This window comes from Rhea pennata, chromosome 1, assembly GCF_028389875.1.
Source record: "Rhea pennata isolate bPtePen1 chromosome 1, bPtePen1.pri, whole genome shotgun sequence".
Classification (NCBI taxonomy): Eukaryota; Metazoa; Chordata; class Aves; order Rheiformes; family Rheidae; genus Rhea; species Rhea pennata.
Genome location: NC_084663.1, coordinates 201,351,834 through 201,368,056, shown reverse-complemented (window position 1 = coordinate 201,368,056; position 16,223 = coordinate 201,351,834). Strand labels below are relative to the sequence as shown.

General features: G+C 41.0%; 1 protein-coding gene across 1 annotated transcript; it reads right to left on the bottom strand.

Annotated features, from left to right (window-relative positions):
• Positions 1 to 5,719: 5,719 nt before the first annotated feature.
• On the bottom strand, positions 5,720 to 14,738 carry LOC134141402 (stromelysin-1-like). Its single transcript, XM_062577636.1, has 10 exons — positions 14,637 to 14,738; positions 13,603 to 13,847; positions 13,365 to 13,513; positions 12,269 to 12,394; positions 11,507 to 11,668; positions 11,206 to 11,362; positions 8,961 to 9,094; positions 8,310 to 8,469; positions 6,939 to 7,039; positions 5,720 to 5,820 (listed from the first exon to the last, which is right to left on the bottom strand). Exons 1-10 carry the CDS (start codon positions 14,736 to 14,738, stop codon positions 5,720 to 5,722), a joined length of 1,437 nt encoding a protein of 478 aa, XP_062433620.1.
• Between the last annotated feature and the right edge of the window lie 1,485 nt (positions 14,739 to 16,223).

Here is a 16,223-nt window from a genome sequence, read left to right as displayed (position 1 = left end):
CCTGCCTTGCCCTGCCGAGTGCAGTCTGGCCTCTCCTCTCACCATCATCCATTTCCCACCACCTTCCTGAATGAGTGGTGCTCTGCTCAACAGGCACGTGTGCATGGAAGTCCAAGAACAGCAGTGGGAGTGGGGCCATATTCAGAGGTGCTGAGTGACAGTGGTGGCAACAGCTGGAGAGACTGGAGTGCAGGAATGTCATGTGGGTATGTCTGGCAGTGTGGGATCAGGAATATAAAGCCAGATTAGCTAGTGAGTAGGTTAAATGGCTGGGGATCCAGGTGCTGAAGTAGCTGAAAGACTGAGCCAGATACTGGAGAGACAAAGGCATCTGCAAGTTGGCTACTGGAGGGACCAGAGGGTTCAAGCCAGCTTCTGAGGAAAACATGGAGTCTGCAGGTCAACAGAGAGACCCATTTTCATGTCTGTCTGTGCAGGAGGCAAGACAACACTTGGGGGGGGGGGGGATCCAGCATTAGCTACTGGGTGGACTGCATGCCTAAGGCCAGTGGTGGGAGGGATCCACACTGCACTTATTAACAGATCTTAATCCTGAGCTTCCAGAGAGGGGTGCAGGATGAGAACATTTGCGTCATCTGCATTTGCATGAGTGTTTGTATCTGTGTTAAGCTGCATGACTGACCATGCATATATGTATACATATATGTGTATATATGTGTTGTGTGCATATGTTTGTGCCCACAGGGAATACAAGCTCAGACTTGCTCCTGCTTGGGCCTGGGGGCAGAGAGCTGTGGCAGCCTTGCCTTTCAAGGTTACCAGGTTCAGCAGCTCCTAACGCTTTAACTCTGCCCAAAGTGTGCCCAGACTCCCTATACGGTCACTGGAGAGAGGGGAGCCCTGCACGTCCCTTCCTGGAACTGCCCGCCCGAGACAGCTCGCGCCTGGACTCTGAGTGTAGGCACCTTGCTCAGGTTGCCCTGAATCCTGGCCCATCCTGCCGGGTCCATCCGTTAGCTACTGCTATACCTAAATTGGGAGCCTGAATAGGGATTTGCTGTAATTAATATTAAGTCGGAGTTTTCAGTATCCATTTTGCCCCCAGAGAGTGTTTGTGCATCTCTTCCTGTATTAGCAATAATCCTACTTTATCCACAAACTTCTTACTCAACAAAACTGCATCCTGGCTGTTGAAGAGACCTGAAATATTCCTTTTCTAGGTATTCTACTCATCAGTCCTCTTTCATTAAGTTTCCATAGGAACATAAAAACTGCCAAAGGTCTGTCTATGATATTTCCTGTTTCCAGCATTGACTGAAAAGGGCATTTAGGCAAAAGTATAAGAAGAGAGAGATAGTACTATTTCTTCAGAACAGTTTCCGAGCCTCCAGGAATTATTTGTGACTCTAATTTACTCTGGGCCTCATTTTCTTGGGGTTATATTTGACTGTTTGGGCTCTCTCCCTTTCCCCTCCAGTTATATTTGAAAATATTTGAAATAACTTTTATCCTTCTTTCCCTTAAGTGAAACTTAATAGTTCTGACTAACTAACAAAGTCCTGACTAAATAGCAAAGAAATAAATTCCCAGGGTGAATCATAATGGGGTTTCCTCACAGGTTTTATAGAAAGGAGAACTTGAATTGGTAGTTCCATATTTTTAATATTAAAAAAATAAAAACAGCAATTCATAATTGTTTACTAATTGTTTACAGTCTGTCATAATGATGACTGCAGTCGAGCTTTCTCACTAGCAGGAGGCACTAGAAAGTACTGTCGTCATTCTAACAGGAAGTACTATTTTTACGCCCTTTCTGTGCTATTAAGTGTATCCTAATTCCTTCATGTGTTTCCAACATATTTTGAAGCAACAAAATCCAAATCTTTCCGCAAAAACAAAATGTACACTGAAGCAAGCTCTTTTTCTTGGAGCAAATCAGTTTTTACTGAGAAGACTGAAACATCAAAGATGTAAATCACGTCATTGTGCAGCAATACTCAAGTGGTTGCCAGATAGTTTTTGAAAATTAGAAAATTTATTAGGAGTTTTCTCCTAATGAGCAATGCACATTTTGACACTGAGACAAAAAAGCTGAGGGTGCTCCTCAAGTCAGGTGTTTCCTGGTGTGCAATGAGCTAATGTTCAACATTTCCTTTAAAGAAATACTGTGGATTGAGCTCCAAGAGACTGATCAGTGTCTGAGCTACGGACCAGGAGGCTGTGCCAGGCTGTGCCACAAGGCCACTGCGATAGGGCTCGGTATGGCATGTGCTGAATCAGTGGTAATCATTGTATTGTAGAAAAACAACCTGGCGGGTCATAGACTGCGGCAGTTCCTGAGTTACACCTAGTGACTTGCACGTCTCAGACATGATATCATCACTGAAATCAGTAGGGCTCGAAGAAAAAGGGAAGGAGTGCCAATCTCCACACCAAGTACCTGTTTCCTGAGTACACAAAGAAATCAAATCAGATCCGTTGTCCTCGCAGGAGCTGCTGCCAGCACCAGGGACGTGGCCTGCCGTGCCCGAGCTGCGTCTCCCTGTCGGGACCGGGCGTGGGGCGGCCTTGCAGGGCTGACCTCACCCCATCCAAGTCGCTAAGCCTGACAGTTGGCACAGGAGTGGCATAGATGCAAAGCTTGCCCCCAAACAGCCAGCAAGACGAGGTCAACGCCGCTGCGCTGATTTGCACGATAGATCTGTGTATATCTAGGGGCTCCGGCGCGTTTGAAATGTATTGAAATCGCTACACGTTCCCGTATCTCCGGCTGGGCCCGTGCATAGTAACTCCAACGCAGTGCAGAGCGGCACGGCTTGTGAGGCCCGGTCGCTCGGCTCGCTGGCCAGCAGCGAACACAAGCAGGGTGGCTGGAGACCAGCCAGGTGGCAATTCAGAGGCCATGGGGGAACCACCTGGGAGCAAAAGCGCACTTTGACACCTTTCTCACTCTTTGCTCTGGAATACCAGGGGCACCTTCCTCGGCAGTTCTGGGCGGCTCTCAGGCACTGTGGATCCGCACATCCACAGCTGCTGTCGCTGAGGGAGCGGTTGTTAGTTCCTCACTTCCTGAAGCCCATTCTGAAAATTTTTACTAGGAACCTTCAGAAAATAACAGTGAAAAGGCCTCGCTTTAGGTTCTGTTCTTTTCTGCCATCACTTGTCTCTTACTTGGGTAGTGAAGCCTCTGGGATCTTGTTCTGGGAGTACAAATCATTACACAGTGGGTTTCCAGTTCGCTACCACAGCTCCTAGGTATTATGGTAATGCAGACATGGCCATACCAACAAGTGTCATGAAGGAGCTATGACAAACCCCTTTCACGCTCAGAAGGATTTGAAAGAGAATATTTCAAAAAAATTCTGAAACAGTAGTTGATGCAAAACAGAAGAGATTATAATAAAAATAAATATAAATAAATACACAACAAATCTATTAGAAATATATTTACAAACTTAAATATTACATACATATGTAATTGTTATAAATAGATATAAATAAAATTGTCTAATCCAGTTAACCATAACAGCAGTGTTATCGAGGGTACAGATACTGTAGAGCAGGCTCTGCACTAGGAACAACTAAAATAAAACCACTGAAACCTCAGAGATAGTTAGAAATCCCCTTTGAGAAATGAAGACATATGAAGTATGAGCCAAACTAGTCATACGTCCTTTTGTCTTTTGTAGCTGAGACAGTGAAATGACTAAGACGCTAAAATGTCTTGCTGTTATGTGACCACTTAGAAAGCTATCATGAGAATTGTAAAGGAAAAACAGAAACCAAGGAAACAAGAAGAGCATAAGGTGAATAACAAGGAACAAAGTAACACTGAATGAACTCTTTCCTACTAAATTCTATAGGGACATTCAAGTTAGGAGACCTGAACCTGCTTTCCTGACCATATCAGACATCAATTAGAGCTATTTGTCCTTTTTTTGGAGGTGCTATAGCTAAGATTCACATAGCTGGAAGCAGCATTTTGGTTCCAGCTCTGCCTAGTCAGCGAAGCCCCATTTGCGCCCTCCCTCCGTGGCAGTGAATGGCAGTAGCATTTGCACCGCTCACTGCGGGAACAAGAGAGTGGTAATAAATATCTGTGTCTTGCAAGACTGAGAGAGCTATAATGTGGTCTGGACCATGATGAATTTCAGATAAAATTTGCCCATAGTCTAGATATCCACTGAAGTCTCCCCTGGGGGGCAGGTTTAGCTCAGCTGGGTAGAGGGTGGTGCTGCTAATGCCAGGATCACGGGTTCAATCCCCATATAGTCTACACTGAGGATTGGACTAGATGATCTGCAGAGGTCCCTTCCAACCTTACCATTCTAAGATTCTATGATTTGAGTAACCTTCCTTCTAGGGGATTTTAAAACTGGATCAGAAAAGAAGTTCCATAAGAAGTTCCATGAATTGCATTGAAATAACTCAGTGTGTTCTTGGAGCAGAAAAGTCAAAGGGAAACATCTTCTTACATCTTCTTTTTTCTAACACAGGCTTTTTTTTTTTTTTTTTTTTTTTTCCCTAAGGGAAGCTGTCTAACAAGGGAGAAAAGGAGTACTGTGCCAGTAGCCACATTTGAGAAGATTTTTCACATTCATAAAACAAAAAATCCAATCTTTGAAACCTTAGATCCTCCTAGCTGTCCATCTATATGCTCAGGAGCCTAGAAATCCTTATCCACCCCACCTGTGGTATGGTACAGCGATGCCTGACTGCAGTGGCTGGGAGAACAGTGCTGAACTGGCAGCCTGGTAGATGTGAGGCTGCTGCGGCTCTGCCCCAGGTCCAGACGTTGGTGAGGCTGAGCACATACTCCCAATACACATATGCAAGTGGACACACACTCACATGTGCCTGCAAACACACGCTATACACACGAGACCAGCCACAGACATCATTGTGGTAAGGACACTCGTAGCACTGATACCAATGGGAAAAATCCAGCTGGCCTGATCCTGTTCCTCCTCTGATAAGGACTGAGGTCCACTAGTGGAAATGGGAAGTGACAGCTCAGGGCTCTGGTGGCTTGGACAGGGTTACTGGGTTTCCCCACTGCTGCCATGCCTCTGCGCCCCTTCGTACGTGCAGGGAGGAGCTTTTAATCACATAATCTAACAAAAATCAATAAATGTCTCAGGGTAGGATTCATCACATATAACTTTAGTAGTAATCTAAAATCAGATATTGAATATAAACTTCTCACATCAGCTGCCTCTAAAATGAATAGTGAGAAAGGAGCACTTCCATATCTATGCACCCATCTTAGACTAGGAGAAATTGCTTTCTGGAGTTCCTACTTGTCTTTTCATAAATATGGAAAGAAGCTCTATTAGCCTGGTTGTTTAGCTTTCAATTTTCTAAAATTAGTTGAAAGCAATCCTAGCCTTGGGAACAGAAGCACTATTCCTAGTCAGCTCCTGGCTTATAATAGGGTGACATATGGCACAAAGAGTGAAAAGAAGGTGGAAAAAAAATGAAACAAGAGACAATTTTGTATCAAAAGTAAAAACTGTGTTGTTCTATGGCAAACTAGCAATTTGACTAGTTTGTAATAATGCTGATGTTACCTATGTACATATATATACAGACCTGTATGTTAAATACAGCTCTGTTATTACAGAAGTGCAGATTGTGCAGGGGTTGAGGTCTGGTGACTGAAATCTGAAGAATTTAAATATTACCATATTTATAAAAGAAAAACTCTCTAGTACAATAACACTCCATTTTCTCCAACTCCAGCACAGATTTAATTTTCTTAACAAGAAAACCAGAAGTTTGTCTTTAAGAGGCGAGTGACTCTCTTCTTACCAGGATCAAACTCAAACTGCTTTCTTCCATGGAAGAAGTAGAAGTAGTCTAAGAAAAAAAATATATCAGTTATGGTATTACCGGTATAAGGATTAATATGCTTTAGCGAAAGTTGATGGGGGTTCAGAAAGATATTTAGCTACATTTACACTGCTAACAACATCTGTTCCCAGGGGTGACCTCTGCAACATGGTACACAGTGGCTTGGGGACACACTGCTCTGGGCTAGCACCTTCCTTAGCAAACCAGCTGTGTACATGCTGCATAAGATAGTTAATGAATCCCATGACGTGATCCTCATGCATCTCATGAGGTGATTTAACCTATGTTTTGCAGTTTAAAATGTTAGCTGTCATGTAAAGCCTGTGCAGAAACCCTCTGGAGACTCTTTTCTCACATGCAGGTGAAGGCATGTGTTGCACGCCCTGGACCATGGTACAGACCGTGGTGGGATGGCTGTGGGCACAAGCATACTGTGATACTACAGGACATGGGGCAGGGAAGCAGACACACAGCCTCAGCTCACTCTCATCCACCCTGCCCTCTGGGAGTCATGGCTGCAGCTGAGGATCCTTGCACCATCTGTAAGGCTTTTCTTGGAGCAGGCTGATATATTCACTCCCAGGGAAGTAGTTAATATTTATGCTCTTTGACAATCAGGACACAAGGACTCAGGAGTGAACTGGGAAGCTAGGCCATTTGACAGTGTGGCTGTAACCTGAGTCTGTCCCAGAATTTCCCTGTCTAAATAACATCCTCTTGCACAAGCAAAATGAGTGACAATTATTACTTTCCAAACAGTACTGTTTCATATCATAAGGCCAGGCTGTGATAGCCCTCCTCAGAGCAAGTAGACCTTATGTTGTGGACACCTCACTGTCTTGAGTGGTGTATGAGATGCAGACCAACATGAGTACGGATGTTGCAATCTGTCCCATAGAACAAGACTTTCTAACTATGAATTCAGTTTCAGCCTATCATCAAAAATATCCCTAGTCTTCAAATGGGTAAAGTGAAGGAAGTAAGTGTTACATGACTACTTCAGGGCCTCAGGGGCCACTCTCAGGGCTGAGAGTAGCATGCAGAAGTACATCTTTCTGTCCAAGCACTCTCAGCGCTGTGGCTCCAAGCATTTACTGCAGATTTACTTGAGAGCTGTCACTCACTTTTATGTTGAAAAACTGCATCGATCTTCCCATTAATTCCTGGAAAGGCATCTCTTATCTGTCTGGGCTTCCTGTCCATGGACTGACTTCTTTTACTGTAACTGAGAAAAATGAGAAACAATCTGGCATCAACTAAAAATGTAAAAAAATCATGTTTAATTCAGCCCAGCACATTACCTTGAACTGACTAATATGGAATTAAGCTCACTCAAGACTTTCAGTAGCCTTTGGGTAGCCTTGAGGCAGACTTGGAGGTGTCAGAAATCATTATCACACTATTAACTGCACTGAAAGAATTGTTTCTGTTTTCATCAACTCAAAGCATGGTAAAAGAATACCTAATATTTGTGCCACCATTATAAATCTCATTATTTTTCTAAAAAACTGTACATGAAGGAGAGACAGATAATCTTATCTCAAATAGAGGTTAGATTTATAAGATTATATGAGATTACTTTCATATTTCCTCTTTGTAAGAAATGTTTATCAGGAAAAATCTGAATTTTATATAAGCTATAAGTTATTTTTGGTTATTTTACTTAAGTTACTTATAGCAGGCTGTTACATTTTGAGTTAAGTGCAACTTATCTATCAGTGCTGGAATGACAAGGCTACAGCGTCTTCATTCTAATACCTTTGCTCAGCAAGAGATTTAATGATTAAATGAATGATTCAGGTGAAATTATTCAAACTGTGACAACTTGAACTAAAGTATGGAAATCTATTCTTCTGTTTAAACTGTAAATATATGTCTGACTAGTTACTTCAGGATGATCACTGTATGTATGATCGATTGCTTGAGAATTCTCACAGTGACAGAAAAGATAAAAGTTGTAGCATTCAGCTCTAAAAGTTGTGTTTGATTGCAACTTCTCTTATAGCAGCACATCCTTCAGTTTTCAGAAGTATCAAGGCCTGTGAAACAAAACTGAGTAGTAGTGTTTGGAAAAGAAAACAAATCATAACCATGCACACGGGATAATTCTTTGCAATATGCAGCATTTAATCGTAATTTCATGGAACTACTTTTGGTAAGTGAAAATAGAATAGGACACTCCACAGAAATGGTTTTGATAAAAATGGTGTGTCTTTATGACTCTGACTGATTTCTTGTGATGTGTGGAGTTATAAAATGATTTTTTTTCCAAGTCAGTCAAATAAAAGAAACTGAGAGGACTGTTAAATCACTAAAGCAATTAAAAAGAAATCTAAAGCAATTGTTCAGCTCCCTTTCAAATATTTTTCCATGGACAGTGGTGATGGTGAAAACAATGACCAAAACTGTATGATTAATTCATCCTAAATCATGACATGATGACATCGTGTGACTGTGTTTGCTTCTATTTAAGAAAGTAGCACAGGAAATATTACCTCCAAAACTTGTCCGCTATGAAGTAATATATTTCCCCCTTTTTTCTGTTATAGAAAGCAGCATCGATTTTGGTAACATCCTTTGAAAAGCCCAAGACATAGATTTTTTGAGGGTATCCAGGAAGTTTGGTATCTCCTCTCACAACCCAGAATTCATTCCCTACCAAAAAATATTGAAGGAAATGTTATCAGAGCCTTCTGCTGAGAATGACACAATCCTTTCCAAGAAAGTAGTGTTCCAAAATATGCAAGAATGAAAGAACTATATGCTGCATTATACAAAAACTAAAACTTCAATCTTCCATCCTAATTCACCTTAGTTTTCTGCAAATTAACAACAGATGTGTGTTATCATTTTTAATTTTGATACATAACGTGACATTTATTTATGTCATTATTTTGGCAGGGAATATTTTTTCCTTATAGATGTTAAAAAAAAAAAAAAAAGACACATGCTTCTTATCTTGGATAATATTTTGTTAACTCTGTGATTGAAAATCACTGATTTGTTGGACTAAATTAAAGTTTGTGGAATCTCGCAGAAAGAGCTTAACTGGTTTTCAAACCAGACACAATCCCTCAAGGCTACATGGAAAGGCACAGATGAAAAAAAAAAAAAAAACAAACCCAAAACCAAAAAAAACATTTTACCTTTAAAAAGAACAGTTTCATCTTTTTCCGGAACTTCATATGCAGCATCAACACCAGATGGCAGCCATGGCCAGAATGAAGAAATCAAATTAAAGTCAACTGCTCTGACTGAAGGATGCTTGCGCCAAAAATGCCTGATATAAATACAGTACAGATTTTGTATGAAATCACATGTTTACACACACTAATGCACGAAACCCTATCATGGCAGCAGGGGAGGATTTATCTAACTAAATGTAGCCTCTTCCCTACGTTAGTCACTCTAACGGAAATGTAAATGGGGAAAATGTCTTTTCCCTGACGGGATTCATCTCATCTTGACGTAGATATCTGAAATAGGTCAGATGAACTGTGCTGTCAAAACAGCTATTATTTTTCCTGTACACAGAAAAGGAGCCTAGACAGAACTGGCTCACCTGTAAAGGCTGATACAGGATGAAATTTTGAGAATGATTCCCTGCTTCAGGTTTGCCAACACCAGCTTGGAGAAAGGCTGGCATGAATAATGTCAGCTTCTGCAAAATAACATCTTACTGATTTTGTGGACTCTGGAATCTTTGAGGTTGAAATTCTGCCTTTAGTGATGGTTTTGGGGAGGGTCTGGAGCAGGGGAAGCACAGTCCTATCACACAAAAAGGAGGAGAAATCATCTCTTTTGTACCTTCTCCTCAAGCCCTTGGGCTGTCATGTCCTTGGAGGAGGACAGTTTATGCCTTGGGCAGCACTGAATCAATCATCCTCTCCGTTTATAACTATTAAATTGCCGCTATGGAGAGTCTTCAAGCAGATATTGTGCCAGGGCTGGTAAACCCTCAGCAAGGACTGCAATGATGCTGTTGAGTACCCTTGGGCTGGTGGTGCCTTTTCCAGAAGCTGAAGTCCCATTACTGCGACTTGCTCACAGCCTAAAATAGAAACTGCCTATGTTTTTGAATGAGCTGTATTTTCCCCATCCTATTTATATCATGTCCTCTTTCAAATGTGATCTTACTTATACTTATCTCTTCATTTCTCCATCACCTGCTTCCTTTTGCCCCCCACTCCTTATCCTGATTTCCTGTCCTGTCTGCTTCCCTAGAACTGATGATTCTGAGAACGGGAAAGGTTTGTAACACTTAGAGATAATTCTTTGTCTAGTTGTTTCAGTTAACGACTGCTTAGAAGACATGGTTGACCCAAGGTAAGAATAACCAATATGAACGGCATAAATTCCACCATTAGAGATTATAATAATGAAAGAATTAGACTTTACCAGTAGTTGCTAAACTAGTATGTCAGGATAACACAACATTAGTAAGTCAGAATATTGCACTTATTTCAATTGTGACAAAGAGCTGCTGTTATAATGCCATCTGTTGTCTGTACTAGGGTAGTGCCAGCAGAAAACAGGCAGATTTTTCTACAGATAAAAAGTCTCTGTATCAAAGTCTCTGATCTTAAGCCATAAATATCGTAAGAGATTTGAGTACCTTTCTGCCGCTGAGATTAAAGAGAAAAACTTGCAGTGATTAGCAGAATGACACCTGGGCCTGGGGAGAGACCCAGGATAGGATTTATCAGTATAGCACAGACCTGAGCCTACTGTCAAGTGTAGACTTCCCTGTTATTGCCTCTGTGTGTACACATTCATACATGTTAAGGTGCAGATTTAGCTGCAGTGAACACTAAAGAGAGGGAGCTTGCACCTTCCCACAGCCCAGAGCCTTTGCATGGGCATGGGCATAGGAAGCCCTGAGGTTGCTGCAGGTGTTTTGATGGGCCAGTGCTTGGCCTCAGCTCTACCAGTGCCAGCTGAGACCCTTCCTGAGGATGTACAGTGCTCAGATGGCAATGCCAGAACACACTGGCACTTTGCTGTATTTGAAGGAGAAAGGCTAGTTTCCCTCAGGGGGCTGTTCAGAGCACTGAAGCTAGGTCTCTGCTTGGAGCTGCCATCTGGAGAAATATCTCCATCAGCAAGAGGGTGCTAGGGAATACTACATAATTTAAACCTAAAGTTGTATAGTATCATCCAGATTGCTAATGGGCTAACAACATAAGCAGATAGAAACATAGGAATAATAAAATTGAGGTTCTCAAATCTGCCCTTTACCTCAAAGCATAGCTATACCTCTCATCTGAACCCCTTTTTGACCACATAAGAAATCCCAGCTTGACAATATTCTGGGCAAAGCAATTTTTCCATATTTTTGAGCATAGCTCAAGAATGAACCCCTATTATTTTACTTCCAGAGAGCTGACTTACTTGTCTTTAAAGAACATTATTTCTCCACGGAAAGTGGTGACAGCATCAAAAGTCAAATCTCGGCTGCAGGTGTTTGGCAGTGCAGGTTCTGTGGGCTCAACTGGTTCTTCAGTCTCAGCAGATTCTCTTTGGTCATTGTAGGTGTTATGAGAATGTCCTAAATTAAAACAACATCTCATTCAGGTATATCCATTACACAAAAATGTCACTCAAATTTATTCCAAACTGTTTGAAATTATTGATTAATTGTTAATTAGTTAATTAATTATCGATGAATAATTGATTAAGAACTGTGAATTACCATAGAGGTGCTGAATGCCATTAATATCATCCTGATGCAGTGGAAACACTGAAGGGTCAAATTTCCTATATATTGGGTACATCAGAGCTTCAGGGTCTTTGGAATGGAGAAGTCCCAGTGAATGGCCAAACTCATGTAGAGCAACATAGAACAAATTGGTGCCTGAAAACAGCAATAAAATGCACAAAACAAGAGCTGTGTCTTTTCATATCTCCTGAAAACGTTAAGGCCATAAAGCAGATCAGAGGCTTTTAGAACCACTTTCCTGACAACTGAAGCTGTTTATAGTAAACTCAGTTGGGGATGGAATTCTGGCCATGAAGAAATATAATGAAAACATTGAAATCCATGGCAAGTTTCAAAAGTATAATTTTGTTAGCACTTGAGGAAGTAATCTGCCATTCCTGCAGGAGTCAGTGTGGGAAAGGCACCCCAAACAAGTGTAAATCAGGTAATTGTGAGGAGAGAGACAACCAGAAGGAAGAAGAAGGAAAAAGGGAAGGAGGGGACTACCAATTTCCTCAGCTCCCTTCCAAGTAAATCTCCACCCTGTCCAAGGCAGAAATTCAGCTGGAGTGTCAACTTTCTAAACCAGAGGGCTCAGAGACTTTTTGTAACTAGAGAAGCCAGTTGCCCAATGTTCCTTCAAATCAGCCCCACTTTTCAGCACTTCATAGGGGAAATAGGAGACAAACTTTGAGTGAGTCCTTGATTTCATGTATGTCCTGCCTCAGGCAGGGTTTGGAGAATTTAATTTCTTACCCTCTACACTTTTAGTCCATGTTTCATCATCATCAAAGTGGGCATCTCCACCAAAGTCCTTGCCAGGTGCATAGGCATGAGCAATGGAGCCTCCTGGGCCATCAAAGGGGATGAAATCGTTGTGACCTGAGGAGTGAGTGGCACACAGCTGACTGAGGGCTACTGGAAGTAACAGACTTCAGCCATGCACAGAACTTTCTGTTCTGTTGATTTTTTAAACTTTCAAGTTCCTCCTCCAAACAGATTTGCTAAAAGCCCTATTTTTCACTAGGAAAACTGGAGAAAATTTGAGCTGATGAAATCTCAGTTTCCCCAAAAAATGGTTGGATGATTATCTAGTTCTGTTGTGAGGGAGAAGGAGCAGATATAGTTTTGCTAGAAGTATACTCCCTTTTTTGCTCCTAAAGTTAAATTTTCCTGAGCTGGGTCTACAATCCTCAGGTAGTTACGTGAGCCTGAGTGGTAAATTAAAAGTTGATGGCAGAAGCAAGACCACTGCAGCACTGTAATCTCTTCACTCGAGAGTCCTTGGATGTAATCTCAAAAAAGGATGCAAGAACACAGCAGCTACACACCATGTCTGCACAGGCTGCGCAGCCTAGATGAGTGGAGATGTGTGTCTGGGGCGGGAGCAGAGATGACTAGGAATGTGCATGCCTGCGGGATGCTATTAATGAAAGAGGAGGCTACTGGTAAATCCACCCTAAGGGCTATGCCAAAAATATAAGCTTATTTAGCTCACAGAAAGCACATGACTAATCCTAGAAGTGTAATTAGAGCTACCCACTTTGTAATGCTCTAAGCCTGAGCATATTGCACAAGCCGTACATCTATTGTGTTTCATGCACATGTTGGACATTATATACTAGATATAGTTCCAGTGAACTACAGGCAGCACATTACATCATTTTCTCTTTCTTTCTCTTCATCTCCCTCTATGTCCTCCTGCAAAGATCTTTCAGACCATAACCATGTTATTTTGAGGAGGAATTGTGTTCTTCTGTGTGATTGTTCAATCTGACACTGAACTTTGCACGTGTAATAGAGGAGAATAAATCGATACTGTTTCAGGCCGACTGTTTCATGGAATTTTTACCTCTGGTTGCAAAAGAGATCATTATATCTGCATGATCTTTGTCTTCCTTGGTGAACTTCAATGGAGTTACACTGCTCCAAACATTAAATGCTTTCTTGATTGCTGCATTCACATCTGCTGGATGTAGGTCTGATGTATAGTTTAATATCCTTTAAAATATAAGATAGAGAAAATGTCGTGTTCTTGATGCTTATACTGTGCAAAACAGTCTTTATTTTAAGAATTCCACTATAATTACCTGTATGTCAGAACTTGTTTTGCCCATTTTGGCTCTCCTGCAAAAGTGGAGAACCTAGCTATGTCAGGCAATCCACAGCGTGGTTTCTCTATTAGGTCCAGAGTGTTAGAATCCAATTTTCCAGTCACCTTCAGCCCCAAAAATTCCTGCATTTCTTTTATTTTTTTGGTTATTGGACTATCACTTTTCCAAAGGAGAGGAGATTCCCCATCTTTCTTAAAGCTGTAATAATTTTCCAGGTACTTCTAACAAAAATTAAAAAGAATTAGAACTGTTAAATGTGTTTACTTTTGAAGCTCTTAAAAAATATACTAATACCACTTCAAACTTGCACCGTTGCTACTTGTATTTTTTATCCCTTCGGAATGTATGTAATAGAGCTCTGTTAAAGCCACACATGAATATTTTTCTCTTAGTGATGGTGCTTTTGTATTATGATATCACTACAAAGCTTTTGCAGTTTACTGAGAACATATTCAGAATTAGCCTTGCTAATAAATTGCTCAATAAATTGCTTGTTTTTTGATAAATGTATCCTCCACTTGCCATGTGCTCCAAGGTTGCACATAGTCCTTCAGAGCAGGGAGTGCATAAAGTGTTTGAAATATATGAATGAATACAAAATTTCAGTAGTAATACCCCATTTTATCAAATTTTTTGAGAGTAATGATTCACACAAAACAAAATTCTGATCTTATGCAGAGTTATGTTTGATAATATTGTCACATAAATAACTGTATTTCCACCCAAACTGATCAAGTGTAGACTGATTCAGGTGTTTAACTATTTGTAGACTCAAATCCTAAATAAATCAGTTTTAATTCTTCTCTACAAAAATATTAGAGGTAAAGCAAGAATTAAAGAAGCCTTCAGAATGGAGCCCCTTTGCTTGAGAAACACTGGATCACATTATTCATTCTCCTGGAATTTGCAGAGCTAGCTCCTTAGCTACTGTATGCTAGCATGATTCCAGAGATTGCAATGGATATTTAATAGCCGCAAATATCGCATCCTTATGAATCTACCTTCCTCACCTGGATAAGCTGCATGCCTTCTTCTTTCTTCTGTCTCGCACCTGCAGGAAAAGCACAAGAAGGTGCTGTGCACAGTAACAGCAGAAATGGGAGGCTCTCCATTTTCGTTTTCCCTTGCCTTTAGAAATATCTTTTTCATAGTCTGTTACACACCTGCCTCACATTTATATAGTACTTGTTTGCTTTAGAAAACTTTCCAATCTCTGACTCACTGATTCTCATAGCTGCAGAATATATGCAAAACAATGATTTTACCACAAAAGGATTAATGTTATCGTTCATCCTGTTCCACCTTCGTGCAGGTTTTGCAACATAGGAATATGAATAATGAGAAGAAAATAGACCTGTAGTTCTTTTTTAATAAGCTCATTAACCTCTCAGTTATTAAAAAGTAGTCTCACTTTCCAAAAATCTAATGTATGTCATTCTAGTGTTTTGCATCCAAAACTCCTATTAATTTTGAATGTGTGATTGAAGCACTTAAAAAAGAAGTCCTGGAAGGTTATAGAGCTGTAGAGTGTTTTATATTTTTTCTTTTTTTCTAGTTGTTTTGTAGCTGTCTGTACAGCACATTTTTGTGCTGTACAAAAACACACATTTTTGGAAATTATTATAGTACCATCCTTTGGTAGATTTTTTCAAAAATAATAGGTCAGTGCTATAACTGAAGTAGTGCTTTGTTTGTGCCATTTATGTTTGATATAGTTCTCACTTGGATGAAACTAACTTTTGTCTGCAGGAAAATATGGAAGTCCCACAGGGAAATGAAAATGCTTTTCTCAGTGTAGTCAAACTAAACTCAGTAAAAAACTGAGGACAAGTTACTTGTATGCCACTTTTATTCAGCAGTTCCCACTGTTCTCAGAAGATTGTCTGATTACTTTGTATTTCAGTCACCCTCCTGCATACTGAATGGAAGATTTTATAAAAGCACTGAGGTATGCTGGCTCACTGTCTGATGGTTTTCCTCTCTGTTCTGACCTGGTGAAGGTCCTGGGAGTCATGAACAGAGATGACTATTGTTGTCAGAGACTCTCTACTGTCTCTACTGACTCTCTAAGACTTCTGTGTGGGGCCACCTAATATGACATAGGATTTAGGGGACATTTGCAGCAAGTGGGATGTTGCAAGTGCAGAGGAAATAACTCTTCCACACAGCTGGAAGCATAATAGAGTGATGAAAGGAGAGGTTAGAAAAGTGTTATATGCTTGAGACATTTGATGAATTGTTTCCTGCCCAAGAACATTTTCTTGGTGCCAAAAAGATTTGGAAAGCACAGCACGTGTTTTGATCATCAGCAATGAGAAATGGGGGACTCCTGACATCTACGCAGCTGAAGTGTGGCCAGAGCCATTCGTGCAAGTGGAAGTAAGAGGGTGGCTGATGGGGGCTTGGAGATGGGGAGCCTCAACTGAATTCTTCCTCTGAAGGTAGATACTTAATTGAAGCATTTACTTTAGGGAGAGAGGCTGCCTCTCTGGCTGTGGATGGAGGTGAGTACCTGCAGAAAATGCCTCAGATCTGGGGTGCAGACTCTTCTGTTGGGAGGGGCTCTTCTACCCTTATTAGGGTTCGTACAGGTAACT

Bases quoted from the DNA above. Each gene is read 5' to 3' on its own strand.
- LOC134141402 (XM_062577636.1), bottom strand. From the start codon at position 14,738: ATGGAGAGCCTCCCATTTCTGCTGTTACTGTGCACAGCACCTTCTTGT. The intron at 13,848-14,636 runs GTGAGGAAGGTA...AATTTTTGTTAG, and splicing joins AAGGCATGCAGCTTATCCAG to AAGTACCTGGAAAATTATTA. The intron at 11,669-12,268 runs GTAAGAAATTAA...TGCTGTTTTCAG, and splicing joins ATGGACTAAAAGTGTAGAGG to GCACCAATTTGTTCTATGTT.